The 26,736-nt window shown below is 38.2% G+C and overlaps 1 protein-coding gene across 1 annotated transcript in view; it reads left to right on the forward strand.

Moving 5' to 3' along the window:
* Man1a2 (mannosidase alpha class 1A member 2) overlaps positions 1-26,736 on the forward strand; it is a 129,393-nt gene that overhangs the window by 82,968 nt on the left and 19,689 nt on the right. The window contains exons 9-10 of the mRNA XM_021157562.3: positions 17,309-17,424; positions 21,367-21,586. Of these exons, the coding sequence (XP_021013221.1) occupies positions 17,309-17,424; positions 21,367-21,586 (336 nt within the window). The remainder of the gene's footprint in view (positions 1-17,308; positions 17,425-21,366; positions 21,587-26,736) is intronic.

The raw sequence follows: 26,736 nt of genomic DNA on the forward strand, positions 1-26,736 counted from the left end.
AAGAAGACAACACACAGAGACCAAACCCAAGAAGTTAGAAGGACAGCAGTTGCAGCAATCTGATCAGCTTTGCCAGAACTGCATTAAGCAGCCATGCTGGCTTCATGACTCTCTGTTTCCAGTGGATATGGCTGTGCCATGCTTTATTTTAGTTTAATTTAGTTTTAATTAGTGTCTCTCAAATGATTGCTGTTAAACATCTTTTTATATGACATTTAGTATGTATTGAAGATCTTTGGTACATTGTCAGATGACACTTCTTGTGTACTTATTTTTTTTAGATTGCATTATTTAATTTTTTTCCCTTGACACGGGGTTTTTCTTATGTAGCCCTGGCTGTCCTGAAACTCACTCTGTAGATCAGGCTGTTCTCAAACTCAGAGATATGCCTGCCTCTGCCTCCTGAGTTCTGGGATCAAAGGTGTTCCTTGCTGCCACCCAGTTTAATTTTTAATTGTTGAATTATATATATATAATTCAACAATTCAACACAACGAAGCCTGTGTGAGAAATAGTCTTAACAAGGCCTTTTCCCAGTATGTGGCTTGTGCTTTCATTCTCAGTAATGCTAAAGAGTATAAAATGTTCTAAAGGTTTTTTCTTTAAGTGGGTCTGTTTTTATAGCAGATCAAAGTTCATTTTGTGCTATAGCTATCCAGCTAAGGTAGCACCTTTTGTTGCAAGGCTTTCTTTATTCGGTGCCTTCATCCCTTTGCCAAAACTAGTGGGCTGGAGAGTTAGGCATTGGGTTTGGATTCTGTTCTGCTGGGTGCCTGTGACACCACCTTGCTGTTTTGAGTATTATAGGTTTATTATATGTTTGAAATCAAGCTGTGCTGATGATCTGACTTTTTTCCTGTTTTTGAAAATGATTTTGCTTTTCTAGCTTTGATTTTACCCCACTCATTGACTGCAGTGCTGGAGATTGCACCTAGGACTTCTCATACACTAAGTGAACATTCATTGAGCCCAATCTCTGCTCTCCTTTGAGAATCATCTTGCCTAGGTCTGTTGAGTTTCTAAATATGTTTGAGAAGAACTGATTCTTAACACTAGTCAGAATTCTAACCCATTAAGAAAGTACTTTTAGCTCTATTTTTATTTAGTTTATAATTTTACACAGATACTTTGTAATTTTCAGGGCATAGGTCTTTCTCATGTTTTATAGCAAGTATGTCATATATTATACTACTATAAATGGCATTTTTGCCAGACAGTGGTGTTGCAGGCCTTTAATCCCAGTACTCAGGAGACAGAAGCAGGAGAATCTATGAGCTCTAGGACTACCAGGGCTACACAGAGAAACCCTGTCTCCAACACCCCCTCACCCCCCCCCGTCACCCCCCCCAACCCTAAAGAGGCATTTTTAACAGATTTTTAAAAAAAAATTTGGAAGGGGTAGTGTGTGTGTGTGTGTGTGTATTTATGTGTATATTAGTGCAGTGCCTCAGGAGGCCAGATGAGATCATTGGATCCCTTGGAGCTGGAGTTACAGGTGGTTATTGTCAGGTCCCAAAGAAAGCCAGGACAAATGGCTAACTGTGGTGTCTTAGCATACCAAAGTGTCTGCTCAGCCTCTAGGTTCACTTGTACCAGTGGCTCCTCTGAGCACCCTTCACCCTACCCCCTACCTCCCTTAAACCTATCCAGCCAGGGACTTCTCTTCTTTTCCCAGGTTCTCTTCCTATAGAGCCCTGCCATTTCAGCCATCCACTCTCCTGGTTTGCTTGAGTCTCGTCAGTTCCCTCTTCTGGTCTTTTCTCCTTCTGTTCTCTTCCGTTCTTTCCTTCACATTCCCACAGCCCAGTTCAGTGTGGATTCTTCCAGACACTTGTGGCTGTTCTCTCCCTCATATCTGCAGGACAGTCCTTTTCCTCAGCTCTACCTTGCAGTGGCCATGTCTTCATTTTCATTACACTGTGAAGCATCCAGCATAAGGGCTGGGAAGGGAACTTAAGTCCCTTGCAAGGCCAGTACATCCTTTAAACTGTCAGACATCTGGACCAGTGCTCCGGCCCTTATAAATGACATTTTTATTTAATATCTAACGTTAGTTAGCTATAGAAATAAATTGTTTTTAATGTATTGATCATAGATCACTTATTTATTTCCAAATTGGTTGTGGTTTATTTGTTTGCAATTATTTTTTTTAATCTATTACACTTATAGGATTCTTTGAATTAATTACATGGAAAACTAAGAATGTGGATATTCTTGTTTTACTCCTGATTTTGGGAAGAAATTGGGTTTTCATTGTTCTGTATAGTGTTAGCTGCATGTTCTGTTTGCTTTTTAGTTATTTGTCTATCAGGTGCCTATTGCTAGGTTAATTAAGGAGTTTATGGTGGTAGGGCTTGCTGTAAATTTGTATCAGGAACGTAGATTTTTACCAAGTGCTTTTCATGCCTGCCCCTCTCCTTTTTTTGTTAGCATACTGACTTGTATTGATTATATTATTTTGATTAGTAGATCTGCCATTCTTACTTGTGTTTACTAATGATACACCAGTCCTTTAAAAATGTTGTAGGATTGACCTTATTAGGAAATTGCTCTGTGAATCTCTCTTTCCTTTCTTATTCTTGTACCATTGTAATGATGACCTCATGGATTTAGTTATGAAGCATTTTTTCCCAAGGATTTTGATAAGAGTTTGTGTAGAATTGTATTGCCCCTCTTTTAAGAATGTAATAAAACTTAATAGCATAACCAACCACACAGTCTGGGCTTTTCTTTTGAAAAAATTAACTACAGTTTCAAGTTCTTGGACGGAGAAAGCTTTGGTCAGGTTCTTGATTTTGGATATTTTTCTGACTCTCAGAATTTGTTTATGTCATTCCTTTTAATTAAAAAAAAAATTCCCTTTTTTGCTTTGGCTGACTTTGTTGTTGCTATTTAGTTTCTTGCTGAGGTTCTTACTGTAGGAACCGTCTTATCTAGTCAGTTGCAGACTAGTTCTCCCAGATCCTACTCTAGCAGCATCCCATCAATTATGACACACTTCCACTTTCTCTTCACTTTACAATACTATGAAACGAAAAAGTTTGGGCCATTATTTCTTGAGATAATATTTATTATGCTGCTTTGCCTTCTGAGATTCCATTTGATTGATTTTTGTGTTTTTATTTTATTTTTATTGCTTTGCGTTTTGCAAAAAAATATTTTGTTGTTGGGGACTATACCCAAGGCCATGTGCCTCGTAGACCCTCTATAGAGTACTGAGCTAAACTGCTAAGCCTTTGGGGGGGTTTGTTTTTCTTTGTTTTACTTTATTGAGAAAGGCTCTCACATGCAGCTTGAATGGGCCTTGAACTAAACATCCTTTTGGCCTTCTTCAGCTAGTGTCATAGGCATTTACCATAGTGTGTGTGTCTGTCTGTCTGTCTGTCTGTGTATTTAAATAACTATTTCTATAAATCTTCCAGGTCAGTTACTCTCCCTGTGCAGTACCTTGTCATCTGTTAGTTTTATCTAGCAGTTTTTTAAACTGATATTGTGGTTTTCATGTTAAGAAGTTCAATGTGGATCCTTTATGTCGTCTTTGTCTTCACTTTTTAGACATATGTAACAGTGGTAGTCATTAACCTCATAGCCCTTTCTGTGTAATTAAAACGATCCACGTCCATTCCTATCCTCCTCACTTGGTTGTTGTCCTGACTGTCTGAGTGTCTGTTAATATTTGACTGCACAGCACATATGAATTTTCCAGTGTTGCAGGTTAGATATTTTTTGTGTTTCTGGGCATCTTGAGGTCTGTTCAGGGATGTAGTTAAGTTGGCTGGAAACAATTGAACTTTTTTCCTGTCCCACTTTTGTGATTTGTTAATTGACTCTGGTGCATTGTTCAGACCTGGGCTCATTATTTCTTCTTCGAAGGCAAGATAATTCTTGAGTATTTACTGTATACCCTGTGAATTGTGAGTATTTCTGCTCTAACTGGTAATAACAGGAACTTTCTTAATAGTCTTCATTTTCACCAGACAGTGTTTCCTCCAGTTCTTTCATGGTTTCTCGTGACCATATTCCTGGATTCCATTTTCTTACCTCAGAATAGAAAGCATAGGAAAACAGAAAATAGCTCTTTTTGGTAGTCACAAAAACAGAGCCTTTTCAAAAGCTTATTTAATCTTACCAGTTCATTTTGGTCTTCTCAGAGAGGCTCAGTTGGCATTTTGTCCAATGCAAGATAGAAATCATCAAAGCTGGAAAGATGCCTCAGTGATTAAGAGCACTTGAAGTTCTGTAAAGGACCTGAGTTCAGTTCCCAATGTATACAGCAGGCAAGCTTACCACATCTTGTAACTCAAGCTCAAGGGGATCCACCCCTTTTCTTTCCTTCATAAATTCCTACATACAAATGAAAATAAATCCTTTTTAAAGAAAGCAGTCGTGATTGGGAAACCATACATGCCAGTGAGGCTTGCCTTAGACTTGTACTCAAGCACAAAGGTAACAGCACAGAAGGGTTCCCAGTTCCAGGAATAAGACTTTATCCCAAACAGCGGTCTTGCACAGACACTTGGTGTACTGCCGCATAGCGGTATAGTTAATGCTTGCTATCCTGAATACTCAAGGAGAAATCCTTGTAGATCTCTAGTGCTCTTCTCTTCTGCAGATTTCCCCTCAGTACAGAATGGGTGAGGTTCTGAATGAATGTGTGTTGTTGGCTTGGGCATGGGCATGTCAAGCAAGCACCCCAATGCCTCAGCCCCATAGAGTGGCAAAGCCTTCCTCTGTCCATGTGTAGATGTTGACAGTGTATACCAGAAATGTTCTCTTTGCTCCCCCAGATGTTTACAGCCTCAAGGCTGTACCTAACCTCTCTTCCATATTCATATAAGAATGGTGTATATATACAAACATGTTCAGCTGTATATAACAAACATGCTGAGCTTCTGGTGGTGCTGAGGTTTGTCCATTCTAGTGCTTAGGTCACCTTATCTCAGCTTTTCTGTTCATGTCTGTGTGAATGTCATTTCTGTAGAGTTGGGGACCTGAGCCATTCAAAGAGACTGTACTCCTCTTTCATGTACTCACTTGTCACTTCACTCCCAGCTTCATTTCTTCAGTTCAAGGGACCTACAGGACATGGTCTAGTTTACTGGTCTAGGGTCTCTGCCTGCAAACTTTCTTGAGGGAACAGCTTGTGGCAAGCAGGACTTACTTTATTTCCATCTTTAAGGAATTAACATCCCCCCTTGTCTGATGCTGACTGTCTGGAACAAACATTGTTTTATTTTGTCCCATCGTTTTGTTGTTTTAGATTGCAGAGTGAACCTAAATTGCAGTTGCTCTGTTTTGGTCACCCCACCCCCACTCCAGCAGTTCCTAATAGCTTCCTGTCTTCCTATTTATTGTGTATTCTTAAAATACCACTCCGTGTTGTCCTTTTGTTTTCCTTCACTGATTGAAATCCACACATGTATATAAGTACCATTCAATGGTTGACTTTAGATTTTAACTACTGTCTTCATCCTTTGTATTTTTCTAACACCTAGGATTAACCATTGTTGTAGTCCTCTTCAGAAAGCTATAAAAACAATGTGACATACTTTTCACTGCTTGTGTCCTAGCCTCACTGTGGAATTGTTTCAAATTCTTAATTTCTTTGTGTACTATTGCTGTTTATATATGCCATTCTATTCTTGTAGATTGATCTATATTCTCATTCTCTCTCTTCCTCCTTCCCCCCTCCCTCCCTCCCTCCTTTAAGTTCTAAGAGCATGTCCTCTAGTACTTTTATAGTTTTACAGTGGGTGCTTACTGTAATGCTTTTGTGTCACAGTGACTAAAGTATCTGAAAACAGGTTAAAGGAGAGAATTCTTTATTGTGGCTCACAGCTTTGGAAGTTTGAGTTAATTATAATGGGGAAATAGTGGAGGGACAGAGCTGTTCTTATCTTGGCAGACAGGAAGCCAAGAAAGGGGAATACAGGCATGGTACACCTGCAAACAGAACACGACGCAACACAACACAATGCCTCTGGTTACCTTCTTCCTTCAGTTGGCACTCCACTTCCTATCACGTTCTAGTAACTCTGTTGTAGTCACCATATCTTTCCGTTTCTTCTGCTACACCCCAATGACCAACGCTCAAAATGAATTTGAAAGTACAGATGAAACTGGGAGTGTGGCTCCGTGATAGAAAACACTTGCCTAGTAAAAAGTTTGAACCCTGATTGCATCCCAAGTACATCTAGATTCATTTGGTTTTACCTCTTTTTCTAATTGAGGAAAGGACACCATCCATTATATTGATCCTTTGACCTGTGTTCCAGATAACATGTTCTTTCAGTTCTTGAATTTTATTTTCCATTTCCTTTAATTTAATATGAAAATTTGAACTTTCCAGTTACATTTTTATAGCAGTAAAGTCCTGGCTTTCTCTACTTTTTCAGTGTCCTATACCACCATGACACCAAAAGTAATTTCTTTTTTTTTTTTTTTTGATTTTTAATATTTTTATTACATATTTTACTCAATTACATTTCCAATGCTATCCCAAAAGTCCCCCATAGCGCCCCCCACTTCCCTACCCACCCATTCCCATTCTTTTGGCCCTGGCATTCCTCTATATTGGGGCATATAAAGTTTGCAAGTCCAATGGGCCTCTCTTTCCATTGATGGCCGACTAGGCCATCTTTCGATACATATGCAGCTAGAGACAAGAGCTCGGGGGTTCTGGTTAGTACATCATGTTGTTCCAACAATAGGGTTGCAGATCCCGTTAGCTCCTTGGGTACTTTCTCTCGCTTCTCCATTGGGAGCCCTGTGATACATCCAATGGCTGACTGTGAACATCCACTCCTGTGTTTGCTAGGCCCCGGCATCGTCTCACAAGAGACAGCTATATTTGGGTCCTTTCAGCAAAATCTTGCTAGTGTATGCAATGGTGTCAGCGTTTAGAAGCTGATTATGGGATGGATCCCTGGATACGGCAGTCTCTAAATGGTCCATCCTTTCATCACAGCTACGAACTTTGTCTCTGTAACTCCTTCCCTGGGTGTTTTGTTCCCAATTCCAAGAAGGTGCACAGTGTCCACACTTTGGTCTTCATTCTTCTTGAGTTTCATGCGTTTAGCAAATTGTATCTTATATCTTGGGTATCCTAAGTTTTGGGCTAATATCCACTTATCAGTGAATACATATTGTGTGAGTTCTTTTGTGATTGTGTTATTTCACTCAAGATGATGCCCTCCAGATCCATCCATTTGGCTAGGAATTTCATAAATTCATTCTTTTTAATAGCTGAGTAGTACTCCATTGTGTAAATGTACCATAATTTCTGTATCCATTCCTCTGTTGAGGGACATCTGGGTTCTTTCCAGCTTCTGGCTATTATAAATAGGGCTGCTATGAACATAGTGGAGCATGTGTCCTTTTTACCGGTTGGGACATCTTCTGGATATATGCCCAGGAGAGGTATTGCTGGATCCTCCGGTAGTACTATGTCCAATTTTCTGAGGAACCGCCAGACTGATTTCCAGAGTGGTTGTACAAGCTTGCAATCCCACCAACGATGGAGGAGTGTTCCTCTTTCTCCACATCCTCGCCAGCATCTGCTGTCACCTGAATTTTTGATCTTAGCCATTCTGACTGGTGTGAGGTGGAATCTCAGGGTTGTTTTGATTTGCATTTCCCTGATGATTAAGGATGTTGAACATTTTTTCAGGTGTTTCTCTGCCATTCGGTATTCCTCAGGTGAGAATTCTTTGTTCAGTTCTGAGCCCCATTTTTTAATGGGGTTATTTGACTTTCTGGAGTCCACCTTCTTGAGTTCTTTATATATATTGGATATTAGTCCCTTATCTGATTTAGGATAGGTGAAGATCCTTTCCCAATCTGTTGGTGGTTTTTTTGTCTTATTGATGGTGTCTTTAGCCTTGCAGAAGCTTTGTAGTTTCATGAGGTCCCACTTGTCAATTCTCGATCTTACAGCACAAGCCATTACTGTTCTATTCAGGAATTTTTCCCCTGTGCCCATATCTTCAAGGCTTTTCCCCACTTTCTCCTCTATAAGTTTCAGTGTCTCTGGTTTTATGTGAAGTTCCTTGATCCACTTAGACTTGACCTTAGTACAAGGAGATAGGAATGGATCGATTCACATTGTTCTACATGTTAACAACCAGTTGTGCCAGCACCATTTGTTGAAAATGCTGTCTTTCTTCCACTGGATGTTTTTAGCTCCCTTGTCGAAGATCAAGTGACCGTAGGTGTGTGGGTTCATTTCTGGGTCTTCAATTCTATTCCATTGGTCTATTTGTCTGTCACTATACCAGTACCACGCAGTTTTTGTCACAATTGCTCTGTAGTAGAGCTTTAGGTCCGGCATGGTGATTCCACCAGAGGTTCTTTTATCCTTGAGAAGAGTTTTTGCTATCCTAGGTTTTTTGTTATTCCAGATGAATTTGCAGATTGCACTTTCTAATTCGTTGAAGAATTGATTTGGAATTTTGATGGGGATTGCATTGAATCTGTAGATTGCTTTTGGCAAGATAGCCATTTTTCCAATGTTGATCCTGCCAATCCATGAGCATGGGAGATCTTTCCATCTTCTGAGATCTTCTATAATTTCTTTCTTCAGAGACTTGAAGTTTTTATTATACAGATCTTTCACTTCCTTAGTTAGAGTCACGCCAAGATATTTTATATTATTTGTGACTATTGAGAAGGGTGTTGTTTCCCTAATTTCTTTCTCAGCCTGTTTATTCTTTGTGTAGAGAAAGGCCATTGATTTGTTTGAGTTAATTTTATATCCAGCTACTTCACCGAAGCTGTTTATCAGGCTTAGGAGTTCTCTGGTGGAATTTTTAGGGTCACTTATATATACTATCATATCATCTGCAAAAAGTGATATTTTGACTTCATCTTTTCCAATTTGTATCCCTTTGATCTCCTTTTGTTGTCGAATTGCTCTGGCTAGGACTTCAAGTACAATGTTGAATAGGTATGGAGAAAGTGGACAGCCTTGTCTAGTCCCTGATTTTAGAGGGATTGCTTCAAGCTTCTCACCATTTACTTTGATGTTGGCTACTGGTTTGCTGTAGATTGCTTTTATCATGTTTAGGTATGGGCCTTGAATTCCTGATCTTTCCAAGACTTTTATCATGAATGGGTGTTGGATCTTGTCAAATGCTTTTTCCCCATCTAACGAGATGACCATGTGGTTTTTGTCTTTGAGTTTGTTTATATACTGGATTACGTTGATGGATTTCCGTATATTGAACCATCCCTGCATCCCTGGGATGAAACCTACTTGGTCAGGATGGATGATTGTTTTGATGTGTTCTTGGATTCGGTTAGCAAGAACTTTATTGAGGATTTTTGCATCAATATTCATAAGGGATATTGGTCTGAAGTTTTCTATCTTTGTTGGGTCTTTTTGTGGTTTAGGTATCAGAGTAATTGTGGCTTCATAGAATGAGTTGGGTAGAGTACCTTCTGTTTCTATTTTGTGGAATAGTTTGTGAAGAACTGGGATTAGATCTTCTTTGAAGGTCTGATAGAACTCTGCACTAAACCCATCTGGTCCTGGGCTTTTTTTAGTTGGGAGACTATTAATGACTGCTTCTATTTCTTTGGGGGATATAGGGCTGTTTAGATCATTAACCTGATCTTGATTCAACTTTGGTACCTGGTATCTGTCTAGGAACTTCTCCATTTCATCCAGGTTCTCCAGTTTTGTTGAGTATAGCCTTTGGTAGAAGGATCTGATGGTGTTTTGGATGTCTTCAGGATCTGTTGTTATGTCTCCTTTTTCATTTCCGATTTTGTTAATTAGGATGCTTTCCCTGTGCCCTCTAGTGAGTCTGGCTAAGGGTTTATCTATCTTGTTGATTTTCTCAAAGAACCAGCTCCTTGATTGGTTGATTCTTTGAATAGTTTTTCTTGTTTCCACTTGGTTGATTTCACCCCTGAGTTTGATTATTTCCTGCCGTCTACTCCTCTTGGGTGAATTTGCTTCCTTTTGTTCTAGTGCTTTTAGGTGTGTTGTCAAGCTGCTAATGTGTGCTCTCTCTAGTTTCCTTTTGGAGGCACTCATAGCTATGAGTTTTCCTCTTAGAAATGCTTTCATTGCGTCCCATAAGTTTGGGTATGTTGTGGCTTCATTTTCATTGAACTCTAAAAAGTCCTTAATTTCTTTCTTTATTCCTTCCTTGACCAAGGTATCATTGAGAAGAGTGTTGTTCAGTTTCCACGTGAAGGTTGGCTTTCTATTATTTATTTTGTTATTGAAGATCAGCTTTAGTCCATGGTGATCTGATAGGATGCATGGGACAATTTCAATATTTTTGTATCTGTTGAGACCTGTTTTGTGACCAATTATGTGGTCAATTTTGGAGAAGGTGCCATGAGGTGCTGAGAAGAAGGTATATCCTTTTGTTTTAGGATAGAATGTTCTGTAGATATCTGCCAGATCCATTTGATTCATAATTTCTCTTAGTTTCTCTGTGTCCCTGTTTAGTTTCTGTTTCCATGATCTGTCCATTGGTGAAAGTGGTTTGTTGAAGTCTCCCACTATTATTGTATGAGGTACAATGTGTGCTTTGAGATTTACTAAAGTTTCTTTAATGAATGTGGCTGCCTTTGTATTTGGAGCATAGATATTCAGGATTGATAGTTGCTCTTGGAGGATTTTACCTTTGATGAGTATGAAGTGTCCCTCCCTGTCTTTTTTAATGACTTTGGGTTGGAAGTCAATCTTATCAGATATTAGAATGGCTACTCCAGCTTGTTTCTTCATACCATTTGCTTGGAAAATTGTTTTCCAGCCTTTCATTCTGAGGTAGTGTCTATCTTTTTCTCTGAGATGAGTTTCCTGTAAGCAGCAAAATGTTGGGTCTTGTTTGTGTAGCCAGTTTGTTAGTCTATGTCTTTTTATCGGGGAGTTGAGTCCATTGATATTAAGAGATATTAAGGAAAAGTAATTGTTGTTTCCTGTTATTTTTGTTGTTAAAGTTGGCATTCTGTTCTTGTGGCTGTCTTCTTTTAGGTTTGTTGAGGGATTACCTTCTTGTTGTTTCTAGGGCGTGGTTCCTGTCCTTGTATTGGTTTTTTTCTGTTATTATCCTTTGAAGGGCTGGATTCGTGGAGAGATAATGTGTGAATTTGGTTTTGTCGTGGAATACTTTGGTTTCTCCATCTATGTTAATTGAGAGTTTGGCTGGGTATCTGTTGCTGATGCTCGTATCTATGGTTCCAGATTTCTTTCCTAGGGTTTCTATCTCCAGTGTTGCCTCATTTTGGGTTTTCTTTATTGTGTCTACTTCCCTTTTTAGGTCTAGTATGGTTTTGTTCATTTCCATCATCTGTTCGGATGTGTTTTCCTGTTTTTCATTAAGGACTTCTACCTGTTTGATTAGGTTATCCTGTTTTTCTTTAAGGATTTGTAACTCTTTAGCAGTGTTCTCCTGCAATTCTTTAAGGGATTTTTGTGCTTCCTCTTTATTGTCTTCTACCTGTTTACCAGTGTTCCTTTGTATTTCTTTAAGTGTGTTATTAAAGTCCTTCTTGAAGTCCTCTATCATCATCAGGAGATATGCTTTTAGATCCGTGTCTAGCTTTTCCGGTGTGTTGGGGTGCCCTGGACTGGGCGAAGTGGGCGTGCTGGGTTCTGATGATGGTGAGTGGTCTTGGTTTCTGTTAGTAAGATTTTTTTTTTTGATTTTTAATATTTTTATTACATATTTTCCTCAATTACATTTCCAATGCTATCCCAAAAGTCCCCCATAGCGCCCCCCACTTCCCTACCCACCCATTCCCATTCTTTTGGCCCTGGCATTCCCCTATATTGGGGCATATAAAGTTTGCAAGTCCAATGGGCCTCTCTTTCCATTGATGGCCGACTAGGCCATCTTTCGATACATATGCAGCTAGAGACAAGAGCTCCGGGGTTCTGGTTAGTACGTCATGTTGTTCCAACAATAGGGTTGCAGATCCCTTTAGCTCCTTGGGTACTTTCTTTAGCTTCTCCATTGGGAGCCCTGTGATACATCCAATAGCTGACTGTGAACATCCACTCCTGTGTTTGCTAGGCCCCGGCATCGTCTCACAAGAGACAGCTATATTTGGGTCCTTTCAGCAAAATCTTGCTAGTGTATGCAATGGTGTCAGCGTTTAGAAGCTGCTTATGGGATGGATCCCTGGATACAGCAGTCTCTAAATGGTCCATCCTTTCATCACAGCTACGAACTTTGTCTCTGTAACTCCTTCCCTGGGTGTTTTGTTCCCAATTCTAAGAAGGGGCACAGTGTCCACACTTTGGTCTTCATTCTTCTTGAGTTTCATGCGTTTAGCAAATTGTATCTTATATCTTGGGTATCCTAAGTTTTGGGCTAATATCCACTTATCAGTGAATACATATTGTGTGAGTTCTTTTGTGATTGTGTTATTTCACTCAAGATGATGCCCTCCAGGTCCATCCATTTGGCTAGGAATTTCATAAATTCATTCTTTTTAATAGCTGAGTAGTACTCCATTGTGTAAATGTACCATAATTTCTGTATCCATTCCTCTGTTGAGGGACATCTGGGTTCTTTCCAGCTTCTGGCTATTATAAATAGGGCTGCTATGAACATAGTGGAGCATGTGTCCTTTTTACCGGTTGGGACATCTTCTGGATATATGCCCAGGATGTTAGTAAGATTATTACGTTTACCTTTCGCCATCTGGTAATCTCTGGAGTTAGTTGTTGTCGTTGTCACTGTTTAAAGATTGGAGCAGAAGCTGTGTTCCACTCACCAGCAGTCTCAAAATCCTGTGGTGGGGGTCGTGGGTAGCTCGCGGTACCCCGGTGCTGGTCCAGCCGGAAGAGGCCTGTGGTCCTACTCAGGCCGGTTTTCTGCTTCTCTAACTAATGCAGTCTCTGGTCCCGCGTGCAATTGGATTGGAGCAGAAGCTGTGTTCCACTCTCCAGAAGTCTTAAGATCCTGTGGCGGGTGTTGTGGGTAGCTGGCGAGTGTCAGCCGACCCTGCGCCCTAGCTACCCTGGTGCTTTTCTGACCGGAAGAGGCTTGTGGCCCTACGTAGGTCGGATTTCTGCCTCCCCAACCAAAGCAGTCTCAGGTCCCGCGTGATTGGACTGGAGCAGAAGCTGTGTTCCACTCACCAGCAGTCCCAAAATCTTGTGGCGGGGGTCGTGGGTAGCTGGCGGGTGTCAGGCAACCCTGCGCTCTAGCTACCCCGGCGCTGATCCGGCCGGATGAGGCCTGTGGCCCTACTCAGGCCGGTTTCTGCTTCCCTAACTAATGCAGTCTCAGGACCCGCGCGCAATTGGATTGGAGCCCAAAAGTAATTTCTTATGTGACTTTTAGCCCCCAAAGACAACATATTAGTCGTCTACTGCTAAGTAGCAAATAATTCTAAAACTCTTTGGCTTAAAATTTATCATTTCTCTAGAATCTGACTAATGTGAACCTTATTAGTCAAGAGAGTACTGCGAAGAATAATGATAATCACCAAGAATAAAAGAAAATACTTATCACAGAATAGAAACATAACAATCCGTAGTTTGAATGGTGCCTAGCACAACAAATATGGAGTGGTGGTAGTGCTTTCTGTAGCTAATGTTAAAATGAAGAGTCTAAGCCTCAGCAAGGGAAGCTGAATGTGAGGAAGTGGGAATATATTGAACCTGCAAAATAGCATCAGGTCTCTTATTAGTAAGAGAGGATTTGGATAGTGTTGGGACAGTATGTTTTAGAAACTCTGAGGGAAGACTATTTCTGCCTTTGAACTTAATACCCATATATTATAAAATGAAGCCTCATTATAGTAAAAACATTCTAAAAAACAAGATCTTTTATTTGACATACCTTAGGAATTTATTTAAGAATGTTACTCAGTTAATTCTGTGTAGACTAAGATGTAGGATTGAAGATACTGTAGGTGTAACTATGGAGAGCAAGAAGGAAGATGTCACAGCAACAGCTGTGGAGTAAGCCTAGAAGTGATTAATGGAAAGCCTAGAAGTGGATGGAAAGCCTGCGGGGATAAGAGGAGATGGGTGCTGGTGCATGTCATTTTGGGAAGCTAGACAGCAACACAACAGCTATGTAAGAAAGTAGTGAAGTAGGAACGCAGCAACCAACCCTCATGGTCCTTAAGTCCTTGGTGGAGGGTAAGAAAAGATGAGGCAGAGGGAAGGGGAAACAGTTCTGTGTGAATCACATTTTCACATAGCCGAAAAGTTGAGATTATAAAATTGATAGCAACATTGTGCCATCGTTTTGATTTATCTGTTGTAAAATAGTTCCTCTTCAGATGTGACACTGCTGTTCCTGTACTAACAGTCCCACACGCACATTGTGACTCTTCTACTCCTTCATTTCTGTAGTGTTTTATAAGGAACTATAAAATGTTAATGTGAAGGTTTTTTTTTTTTTTAAGCAAAAAGTATAATTTACCCTATAAGCCCTTCATCATTTGGCCATCTTTTTTTTTTTTTTTTAGTGGCCATCTATTCTCAAATGTAAACATTCTCTATTTTGTACTAGAAATGTAGCTATAGATACATTCACTCTGAAACTGAGTGAGCTGTCATATCAGAGCCCCATCTTCTGTGATGCTCAGTTTAATTTCAAGAGACTCGAGCAGAGGAACCTTCCTTTACATAGTAGGTGGAAAACAGGAGAACGGTTCTTAGCGGCATTAAGTTAACAGATGTCAGTTAAAGCTGATGGGCATTGTATATTCAAGCACATAGAAAACGTGGTGAGAACGGTCACAGAAGTGGCCATCTTTCGGCACTGAGTTTGACTGAAGGTCATGTGAAGTCCTTTAGGATGCTGGCAATGTTCTGTATTTAAAGCTGTATGACTGTATGAATATATTGTGTTAAAAATTCATCTACATATTTTCTTATGATTTCAGAAAAATAGTGAAATAAAATGGTGTTTAAGGTATATGCTAATTATATGAACATTCAATGCATTGCTCAAGCCCTTTGACCCATTTGTTGCTTTCTACAATAGAGCTTGATTTTGAGTTACATGAAATTACATGTTCTCAGGTAGTATATTTAAATATGAAGTTAAAACGTAAGGCCTTTTCTCCCAGAGATAATCACTGTGGCAATTCTGTTCAAAGACTTTGTACCCTAACGTTCTTCAGTATATAATTCTAGCAATGTCAAACTATACATATTGTTCTGAGCCTGCTCCCTTGCCACACTTAACTAGGTAGAAACAGATGCCCTTCAGTGTAAGATTACAGACATATTTGATTCCTTTTCATTAGCATGTATTGCGCTGTACTATATTTATACTCTATTTATTTATTGACTTCCCTAGATATTTCAGGCTGTGTTTAACTTTTTACAAATGGAAACAGTTCTATAGTGGATTTTTTCTTACACCAGTATTTTGGTTTTTCAGGTATTGTTACAGGTGCATTCCAGAACTAGGTGCATATATTAAATTTTGCTATCTACTTCCATTCTCAACAAATATGAACTATATTATCAGCACTGGATAGTAATAGTAAGCCTTTAAAAATACCTGAGGAGGGACGAGGACATAGCCCAGTAGTAGAGTACTTACTCAGCATGTACAAGGCCCTAGGTTCAATCCCTAGCACCACGGATGGACGGATGGATGGATGGATGGATGGATGGATGGATGGATGGATGGAATAACATCTTCTCTTTATTTCTCTCTGTGTGTCACTCACTTGTTGGACTGTCCAAAGGACTCAGCAGCTAAGAGTACTTGCCATGAAGTCTGAGGATTGAATTTGATTTTTAGGACCCACTTGATGCAGAGAGGGAATAACCCCCATATACACATGCTGTGGTGCATATGCCCGTTTATATACACAGATAAATAAGTGTATAAAACTCTAAACATATTCTTGGGAACCTGTTAGTAGTCGAATCTTGCATTTCTCAGTATAATTTGGCTTGTCTCAGATTACTGGACTTGAGTATGTTTTCTTAGGTAATGACTGAGTTTTGTTTCTTTTGTTGTTAATTTTTTGTGTCCTTTCATTAGCCTTAATATTTGGTCAGAGGCCTTTGCTTAGGACATTATCCCCTTTTCCTGTTATGTATGCTGCAATTACCTTCTCCTATTCAATCTCTTTTTTCATTTTTTTTTCTCTTAAATTTAGTTTGTGTCATAGGAAGCTGAAACTTTTCTTTTATGATTCTTTAATTTTGGATTTAAGAGTATCTGCCTAAGAAACCCAGATGTATTCTCTATATTCTCTTCTGCTATCCTTAGAATTTTATACTGCTAATAATCCACAGATATATTCTGTGAGATAAAAAGATAAAACCATGCCATTTTCTGAGCACAAGTGCAGGTTTTCCTCATAAACCGCTAAATACCATCCTCACCTGCCTGTGCTAGTGTACTGTCTGACTGGTTGGAGGGTCTACACATAGTGAGGGGCTTTTCTTTTCCTACATAGACAATGGGAATTTGATAATAAAATCCTGCAGTGTACAGCAAGACTTGTGGAAAGTGAGGGATGACAGAGTGTCTTTTACCTTAAAAGTGTAGGTGACATTTAATAGTATACCCATGAAAAAACAATGTGTACTAATGTATTGAATATGAATAGTAATTAAGGACAGGATTTAACAACTAGTTATATTAGAAAAACATATTACAAAATGGTCTTTGATTTTGGAACAGGACTTTACCATTAGACATTGTTGTATAGAGATGTTTAGGACTGGGTGGGGTTTTTTGTTTGTTTGTTTATTATCAAATATAACTGTCATTTAATAATGGCTTGTATTTAAAGCCATTATTATATAAAAGATTTTTTTTGTTGTTTGTGTGTGTGTGTTTGTTTTTGTTTGTTTGTTTGTTTTTTTTTTTTTTTTTGGACAGGGTTTCTCTATGTAGCTCTGGCTGTCCTGGAACTTGCTCTGTAAACCAGGCTGGTCTTAAATTCAAGAGGTCTACCTGCCTCTGCCTCCTTTGAGTGCTGGCAATGAAGGCATGCACCACCACTGCCCAGCAAAAAATAATTATTTTACATCTGCAAAAGTCTGTATGGATAACAGTACAAACTATGAAATTTAAGAAAAAGACTCATAAATCTAAAATCCCACATATAGAGGAAAAAAGGTTTTCTAGAAGGTTAGACACATATTTTGTTGTACTCCTATTTGACTAAGTTTGGAATATGTTAAAAGTAGGCATGCCACTATGACTAAATGATCTGTTAAATGGTCTTATTATATAGTTATAAATATATATATTATTTAAGTATAATATTTATATATTATATAAAAATATTATTTTAATTGTCTTTATCTTCTTTTTCCCTCACTCCTATCCTCTTTTCTCTTTTGCTGCAGATCACACATCAGTTGGTGGTCTGGGAGATAGTTTTTATGAATACTTACTGAAAGCGTGGCTGATGTCAGATAAAACAGACCATGAGGCAAGAAGGATGTATGACGATGCTGTTGAGGTAACTATTGTTTTGAGTCTTTTCTTATAGTGAATATATGTACTGGGTACTAGATAGTGACTAGACAGATGTAACCGTTTTATTATAGGCATCTAGGAAGTACATGTACTATATATTGTGTTCATTCACTGTTGAATTTGATGGTATTTTAACAGAAAATCCTTACATTAAGTCTTATTTGTAAATGGGTATATTTAGAAATGTATAACACTTCATTTTAATTACATTTGATTAATTTCTGTAGAGACAGTAGAGCTTCTGACTTCACCCTTATCTGTAAACACTTCTTTCAAGTGATGGCTTAAGCCTACACATTGAGTCTTTGAATAAAGAATTGTAATGGTAGGTTGGCTGGGCAGTGGTGGCGCACTCCTTTAGTCCCAGCATTTGGGAGGCAGGCAGATTTCTGAGTTTGAGGCCAGCCTGGTCTACAGTGTGCATTCCAGAACAGTTAAGGCTACACAGAGAAACCCTGTCTCGAAAAACCAAACCAACCAACCAAACAAACAAAAAAACCAAAACCGAATTGTAACAGTAGCCACTTGTGTAGTGCTTTCCTCGTGCCAGGCATCACAGGAGCCTATTTACATGAATGATGTCACTGGGTCACTGTCACCACTGTACACATGGAGACCTGAAGATGCAGTGTCAGTGGTCAGGTAGCTTGGTGAAGGTGAGAGCTGGTGAGAGTCGGAAACTGAGCTGTTGGGCTGCAGAGCCTGTCTTCATCACGGCATTACATTGTTTAGTAAATATGTATGACAGCTTAAAATGTAGAGTTAATTCTATGAAAATTTCTAGGAAAAAAATTACAAAATAAAAAAAAACTTATTTATTTAATAAATTACTGATAGCTGGACAGTGATAGCATACACCTTTAACCCCAGTATTCCACAGAAGCAGGTGGGCCTCTGTAAGTTTGAGGCCAGCCTGGTCTACAGAGTCAGTTCTAGGATAGCCAGGGCTACACAGACAAATCCTGTCTCAAAACAACAACAAAAATTACTGACTTTCTGACCAATTGTAAATGAGTATGTCCTTAATAATTTTAATATAACAGAATTCTCTTAATATAGCCATCTGTTTTCAGCATTGTAGTTTTGTGATTTAAAAAAATCAAACCTAAGATCTTATTATATCTTATTATATCCTCTGTCAGTGTCTGGTTTGCCACCATTGTTTTAAAAAATGCTCTGATATGGAAGTTAGTGTATGATGCAGACTTTGCTCACTGTAGTTCCTCAATAAACATTTGGTGAGGGGATATGTTAACTAATAAATTGAATTAAAGTCTAATAAATAATCTAAATTTATACATGATTTATAAGACTTTTAATGAAGCTTTAAATTTGAAAAGCTGCAAAATTTTATTTTATCTTGCTAAAATTTAAGCCTAGAAAATGATCCTGGAAAGGCATGGTCTGAGATATTTTAACTGTGATAGGTGTCATTGTTTTGAAAGTTAATCTTAAATTTTTAAATTATTGCTCATTAGATATATCATCTATTATATGTACATGACTTTATATATTTGTCTTATCAATCCTGTTTTTATTAGTTTTTGAATTTCGAATGGGTTCCTACTATTTTTATAAAAATAATAATTGGTCAAATTTCATTGTGATCTCAAATATACAATTTTTGCACTGTTGTCTTCAGCAAATACTCCTGTTAGGAGGTAGTATTTTTGAATAGTAAAATAACATTGAGTGCGTTCTGTTTAAAACGCTTTCATCTCCATCCTGCTTCCTCTACAGATTCCCACTGTCATGGTTTCTTCATCTTAGTATTGTTATAGGTTTTAGATCGAACTTAAAGTCAGTTTCGTTATTTTTTAAAGTATATTCAAAGCATACATTTAATGGCCATTTGTCTATGCTAACAGGCTATGGTAATACTCGTGAAGATGTTCAAGAGTTATGTAATTATTCCTGACTGCCATTCAACAGCTGGCATTTTATGTAAGACATTGTTAAACTCTTCAGAGAGAAGAATGCAGTACAGTAAATTTCAAGAGTCCCAAGGGTAGCTAAGGAAGTAAAGCCCTGTCTTCACCACCTTTTCCTTAGTCCCAGTAAGTTAATGAGCATGTTTAGCTGTCTTAGAGCATAGTAAGATTTGTGCCACAAATGACAAAACAATGTAACTATTATGTAGAAAGTCACAACTCTCCAGATATGGTGGTATACACCTTTAACTCCAGTACTCAGGAAGAGGCAGAGGCAAGCAGACTTCTGTAAGTTCGAGGCTAGCCTGAAAACTTCATGGTAAGACACTCTTTCAAAAACAACAAAACCAAAAATATATTATAGCCAAGTCTCTAGGCAAGTTATTGTGTATATTCAAGCCATGTTGATATCATTCAGCCTGTAAAGATAAAAAACTTAGCCCTCGATTCCAAAGACTAATCTTTTAAATATATATGTATGTACGTAAGTACCTATGTATTTATGTATGCATGTATGTATGGTGGTTAAAAAAATAACAAAGACTTAAAATCCAGTGGTCACCCCTATCATTTGATTATCAGTGACTTCTTATTGCCCTTATCTGTCTGATTTAATTATCAAGAGCGTCATCATTTGTAAAATTACTATCAACTGCATGTTCATTATAGGAGGTCTTCTGTAGTATGAGATAATGAGGGCATACTCCCTACAGTTCTGAAAAGCACACATTGTCATTACAAAGAATATAAGGGAGATGGCTTCTAGAGCTGATGTTATTGAACTTGTCAGAGAACAACCCTTAATCAAAATGTGAATTAACCCTCAAAAAATACATCTCTTATTTTGGAAAGAAAAGTATGGCCCATCTCAGCAGACTCTTAAGGACACAGTCCAGAGGAGCAAAGCTCATAAAACTAGTCATTATTAGAATGAAACATGATTGTTATACTATATTTTTTCTTATATTTAAGTTTAGTATAAAATATTTCCTTTGCTATCCCCATTATTCCAGGACAGTAGCCTGTTCTGATATTGTCTCCCTTTATCCATGACCAAACATTCCAAACAAATTACTGTACTTTGAGAAACCAATTTCCTAAGGAGTTAAGGGCTGTGTGTATCAAGTTTCAACTGGTTTTGAAAGCCTGACTGGGTAAGGTTATGCTTTCGAAGATAATTTTCCAAAGTTGTATAGTTATATGAAAAATTAAGAACAATTTTTACCACTTGCTAAAATATCCTTTTATCATAACTTATTAAATCTTTTGTTCAGTTTTTGTTATCTGGAATAGAAAATAAATTGGTAAAACCTTTTGGGTTCTAACTTCTTAAGGTGATCTCAGTTGGTTAATTATTATGAATCTCATTCAGCTCGAGAAGACAAGCTATATGGGTAATACCATGCAGAAAAGCACTCAAAGACATGTCTCTCCTCTTTTGTCTTATAATAGTGATTAGCGTGTTTGTTCCAGGTTACATATACTGTTAAGTTCCCAGTTTGTGAAAGGTACTACTTTATAAAATGCCATAATGCCAAGGTTTTTCTGATGGCCAGAGATCCAGAAATAAATGACCAGACACTCACAGTTTGTGTTCTAGTTTTGTTTCTGTTGCTGTGACACCCCCCTAACAAAACTAGCACTGGGAGGAGATTTATTTGACTTATAATCTTGTATTAGAATCCCTTATTGTGTCAGGTCAGGAACTTAAAGCATCACTCTACAACCAAGAGCAGAGAAAGCCCTTCCTGCCTGATGCGTGGGTGCTTTTGCTCAGCCAGCTCTCTTCTCTCGTACACAGTCCAGGCCAGCCTGTGAAATGGTGCTGACATATTTCACACCTCAGTTAGCAATCAGATAGAGGAGCCATGGCCTCAGACAACTGATCTGGATAATTCCTTACTAAGACTGTCTTCATAGGTGATTTTACGTTGTTTCAAGTTGACAGTTGAAACTAAAAAGGTTTATGTCTAAATCGTTTCTTTTTCTTGTAGGCTATAGAAAAACATCTTATTAAGAAGTCCCGAGGAGGTCTGGTTTTTATTGGAGAATGGAAGAATGGACACTTGGAAAGGAAGATGGGGCACTTAGCCTGCTTTGCTGGGGGAATGTTTGCCCTTGGAGCAGATGGTTCCAGAAAGGATAAAGCTGGTCACTATTTAGAACTAGGGGCAGAAATTGCACGAACATGTCATGAGTCATATGACAGAACTGGTAAGAATATTTTGATAATGCCAGTGACTTAGTCTAACATAACCTGTAAGTTAAACATGTTTCCAGAAATTAGGAGGAAAGAATATTTGTACTGTTCACTTCAAAATCTTGAACCCTAAAATAGCAAATAATTTTTCTTAGCTTTTATTTTAATTCCAGGATATGTTTCCAGTATCAATTTTTTAAAATTCTGAACTCTTGGGAGAAGGTTGTTTTATTCTTTAATTTAGAAAATAATTGTTGTAAAGACAAAAGGTAGAGGATTTGTATGGAGTAATATCATTTATTTTTTTAATAGATGTCCCAAACTATTAGTTTATATTGTCATGCCTATACTCTCAAGAAAATAAAAGGAATCAGAAGAGGGTAGACATTTCCTGAAAGTACAGTTGTTATCTGGCTATCAGACAGTTTGTCTTTGGCTCAATTCACTAGTAATTTTTATGTTTGCTTAAGAAAATCTTATGACATCACTTTGGGAAAATAGATAATATTTTGATCCTCTGTGTTTTAGAGGTTGAAATGGTTTTTTATTGTTGACAAAAATTGATTGAAAATGCAAATACTGCATGCATCTACAGATAGATACTCATCATACACAGAAGGCCTCCTTACAGGGACAGTAATGAAAGGGGGCTGCAGATCTGCAGGTTAGACCTGCAATTTACTTTGGCTTTACAAACATGTCTTTCTAAGTGAAATAATAGTGAAGACCTACAAACTTATAATTTCTATAGCATCAGAAGTTGAATTGTTGCTTTTCTATAGTAACTCACTTTCTGTTTCAGAGTTAGTTTGTCATTAAGAACTGTGACACAAACATAATTGGCTTTAAACTTGCCTTTGTTCATAAACTTTGAGTTATTTTTATATAGTAAGGAATAAAATTTAATGTAAAATTGAGTGTTCAATTCTCTCATAGCCTTCAATCTAGTGGTTTCACTTTTTAAAAAATGTAGCTCAAAAGAATATTGGCAATTGTTATTTCAGTGTGTTTTAATGTTGGAATTAAGTCAAAATTAGTGGTCTGATTTACAAATAGAATTATCAGATTATCAGAGTGAGTGATAATATGTAGTATCAGTTATACACTTAAAATGAAGTTAACAGTCCAAATTCCCATTATGCACATAAAATCCCATTGTGTATCTTTGCAAAATTTTTGTCTCTCATTGAGCTGTGACTAAGACAGCACTGAACATGGGTGTATAAATACTCTATAGTATGATGTAGTATACCAGAGGGGGTATAGCCAGCTAGTACAGCAGTTCTGCTTTATTTATTTATTTTACTGTACTGTGAGGCACCACCTGTGAATGGTTAGTTTTATTTACCCATTTGACACACTCTGGAATCACCTGGAGACTTCACTGAGAGGAAGTCTCACTGAAGAGTGGTCTCTAAGGTTGGCCTGTAGACTTGTCTTTGGAAGATTGTCTCGACATGCCATGACCTATTGTAACAGTGGGCAGTGACCTTCCCTGGGTCTGAGTCCTGGATTGTACAGAAGAGGAGGACGTAAGCTGCACACAAGCATGCACGCCTTAATTTGTTGTACTCGGGTCTTGACCATGATATAAGTGCCTGCTTCAGGTTCCTGCTGCCTTGACTTCCCACTGTGGTGGACTATAACATGGAATTATGAGCTCTAAAATAATCCTTCCTAAATTGTATTTGTTAGGGGGTTGGATTACAGCAACAGGAAATGAAACTAAGACACCTCCATACTGATTTCCATAGTAGTTTTGCTGGTTTAGACTCCCACCAGCAGTGCTAAGGGCTCTTCTCCACATCCTCATTATTATTTTTTTCTTTTCTTTTCCTTCCTTCTTTCCCTCTCCCTCCCCCTTCTCCTCCTCCTCCTCCTTCTGTTTGTTTTTTTGATATTGCCATTTATTTACACTTTGCCCTTTCCCTTCTTCCCTCCAGACCCTCTCAAATACCCCTCCCAATTCTTCAAAATCATGGCCTTTTTAAAAAAAAAAAATCAATTGTTAATTGTATACACATGTATTTGTGTGTGTGTATGTATGTATGCGTGTGTGTGTGTGTATATATATATATATATATACATATATATGAACGATATATATCCCTAAATATAGCTGTGCAGTGTGACTTATATGTGTGTTTTCAGGTCTGACTATTTGGCATTGGATAACAAGTTGGTGTGCTCTTCTCTGGGGAGGACCACCTCTGGTGCTCCCCACTTTATTCAGTTGCCTTTAGTTCTTGGTATAGGGTTGAGGCCTCTCAGGTGGTACCACTCTAGTTGAGTGGATCTTAAGTCCAATTGGAGAGCATTTAGTTGTGACCAGGGTGTTCAGGCCACTTCTGCACCCATAGTGTTACTGTGCCATGCTGGTTTATGTTTTCTTAATATTCAGGCAAGGGTGAAATAAAACTCCAAAGTGGTTTCAATTTGCTTTTCCTTAATGGCTAAAGATATTGAACATTCTTTAAAATAACATTTGGCCATTTGTGTTTTTTCTTTGGAGATGTGTCTGTTCATTTTATGAGCCCATTTATCAATTAATAGTTTTATGGTTTGGGTATTTAAGTTTTGTAGTTCTTTATATATGGTAGTTATCATAGCACCTTTAATCCCAGTATTCAGGAGACAAAAGCATGTAGATCTCTAAGATCAAGGTCAGTCACAGAGTAAGTTCTACTCAACCAAGCTTAGGCAGTAAAGGGAACCACTGAAAACAGAAAGCTGCTGAAGATGGAATAGAACAAGGGACCCACAAGCAGCAGAACTCAGCATCTTAAGTCATGGAGCTCAAGAGTCTTTGGAGTCAAGAGTAGAGGAGTTACTGGAACAATTGATCTTGGTTAGCTGGAGCTAAGAAATTTGTGGTGATTTAAAAGACCAGCATCACTGAGATGACATCTTCTGGGAAGTATTTTCTGAGCGCACAAAGAAGCTGTGTTGCAGAGGTAGACATTGTGCTGGCAGCTGGACTTGGTAATATGTTAAGAATCACCCAGGTGGCACTGGTTTTGAAGGCATGAAGGGGTCATGAAGAGCAGCTGAGGCTGGCCCCTGGTGAAGGTGCAGCATTAGTTGTAGTTGATGGCCCAGGACTGAACGAGTCATGTAAAGAAGTTGAGGCGTGGCACCGTGAACAGAGTCTGATTGTCAGTCGTACATAGCAAGTTGAACCTGCAGTTCTCTTTGTCATGCTGTCCCCAGAAGTGTACTGCTTTATTTGTGCCTTGTACTTTTTATGTCTTTTACTGATTTTTCTTGTTTTTGTTCTTAACTTATATCCTTGGACTAGTAAGTATAGTCCTGGTTTTCTTATCTTCCCAGTCTATACTCTGCTGCGTCTTTCTTATGGCTCTTGTTAAAAATTCTATCTCCTTCTTAATAATTATTTCTGCTAATTCATAATGTAATTATTGCCTTGAAAGTTTGTTTCACTTTTATTGTTTGAATTAGGATTAAAATTAATTAAAAATGAATCATCTTAATGCATTTCACCATGTGGTGAATATAGCAAATTTTAATGTTTAGTTGAGATCATGGCAAGCATTGCTGAATCTGTTCCTGAGATGGGCACTACCTCAGTAGTAGTTTAAGCATGAGTTATGCTCCGGACACCTGACTGATAGTTGGTTGGGACACTGTTTCAATTTATTTTAAATATGATTTGGATAAAATACATACATAGTTTTAGGCTTGCCCTTTTTTATTCATAAGTCTGTTTAGGAAAAGTCAGTTATTTTTTTTTTCTGTATGTTTGTGTGAAGTTATTAATGACCACTAAGCAAAATAATTTTCAGTGAGACGCTCATGTTGTTAATTTCTTATAGCCAATTTCTATTCCAGTTCTGGTGTATTGTCATTATAATTATGGTAGTAGCTAGCTAATGTAATCTTAAGGTTAACCTTTAAAATCTTCATCTGATCACCACTTTGTACTGAAAATTTTTACATTAGCCTACAAAGTGACACCTTTCATTGTGGCATTTTCACACTTTGTTTCAGTACATCCTTCCCACACATGTTCATGCCCTTATGCCTCTAATAGTCTCCTTCCCTCTTTGGTTGCTCATAGTAGCCACCCTCCCATAAGACCCACGAAAACACACTCTCTGTCTGTCTGTCTGTCTCTGTAGAGAAACAGATACAAATTCAAAGCTGGTATCTGTACATCAAAGCTGGTATCTTCCTTTTTCTTTAGGGGAAGGAAAAACACAAGGAATCTAGACCACAATAACCTGCCTTTGGATTACTTTCACTTCAATGCTTATGATGTTGGACCTTTTAAAAATGTTTTTGCTTGTTTATTCTTGTCAGAGTCTCATTATGTACTAAGGATGACCTTGAATTCAGATTCTTTTCCAAGTAGTACCAGAAGTTACTAGCAAGCATAGTCAGACAAGAAAGAAGAAACGAGGGACTTTAAGATCAGAAAGGAAGAAGCAAAACCATCCTGATTTCCATATGACATGATTATGTATAATAAAAACTGCACACACACATGCATGCACACAGACAAAACCCTGTTAGAATGGATGAATTAATTCAGTACAGTGGTGGGATTCAAATCAGTGTGCAAAAATCAATTGCATTTCTTTAGGCTAATAGCAGTCTATTGGAAGAAGAGATCAGGACAAGAACCTTATTTATGATGACATCAAAATAGTCAGGTATGAAAGAAAGCTCTGTAGTAATACTTGCTGTGCACATTTGAGGATCAGAGTTCCTAGCACCCACATAAAAGCCACATAAAAACACACCCACTGGATCTGGTGTTTCTATAACCCCAGCACTGATAGGTGGAGACAGAAGAATGGCTGGGTCTTGCTTGCTGCAAGCCTAGCTGAAAATTTCCATGTTCTAGATTCAGCCAGAGACTCAGCTTCAAAGGAACGAGGCAAAGAGTTATAGCATAGGATATGCTTAATATCTTCCTTAATATCTTCCTTCCCTTGACTTCACACTTATAAGCACACTCCCCTACCACACACACTCAAGAATAATACATAATGAATTGACCTAACCAAAGAGAGAAAGATTGTGAGGTGAAAATCACAAAATATTGATGAAAATAATTGGAAGTACAAATAAAGGGACAGATAGTATCTGTTTGTGCTTATGGATTGTATGCTGTGGTCACCTTTGCATTTGGTTCCAAATT

Source organism: Mus caroli, unplaced genomic scaffold, assembly GCF_978045245.1.
Source record: "Mus caroli unplaced genomic scaffold, Mus_caroli_1 scaffold_3, whole genome shotgun sequence".
Lineage (NCBI taxonomy): Eukaryota > Metazoa > Chordata > Mammalia > Rodentia > Muridae > Mus > Mus caroli.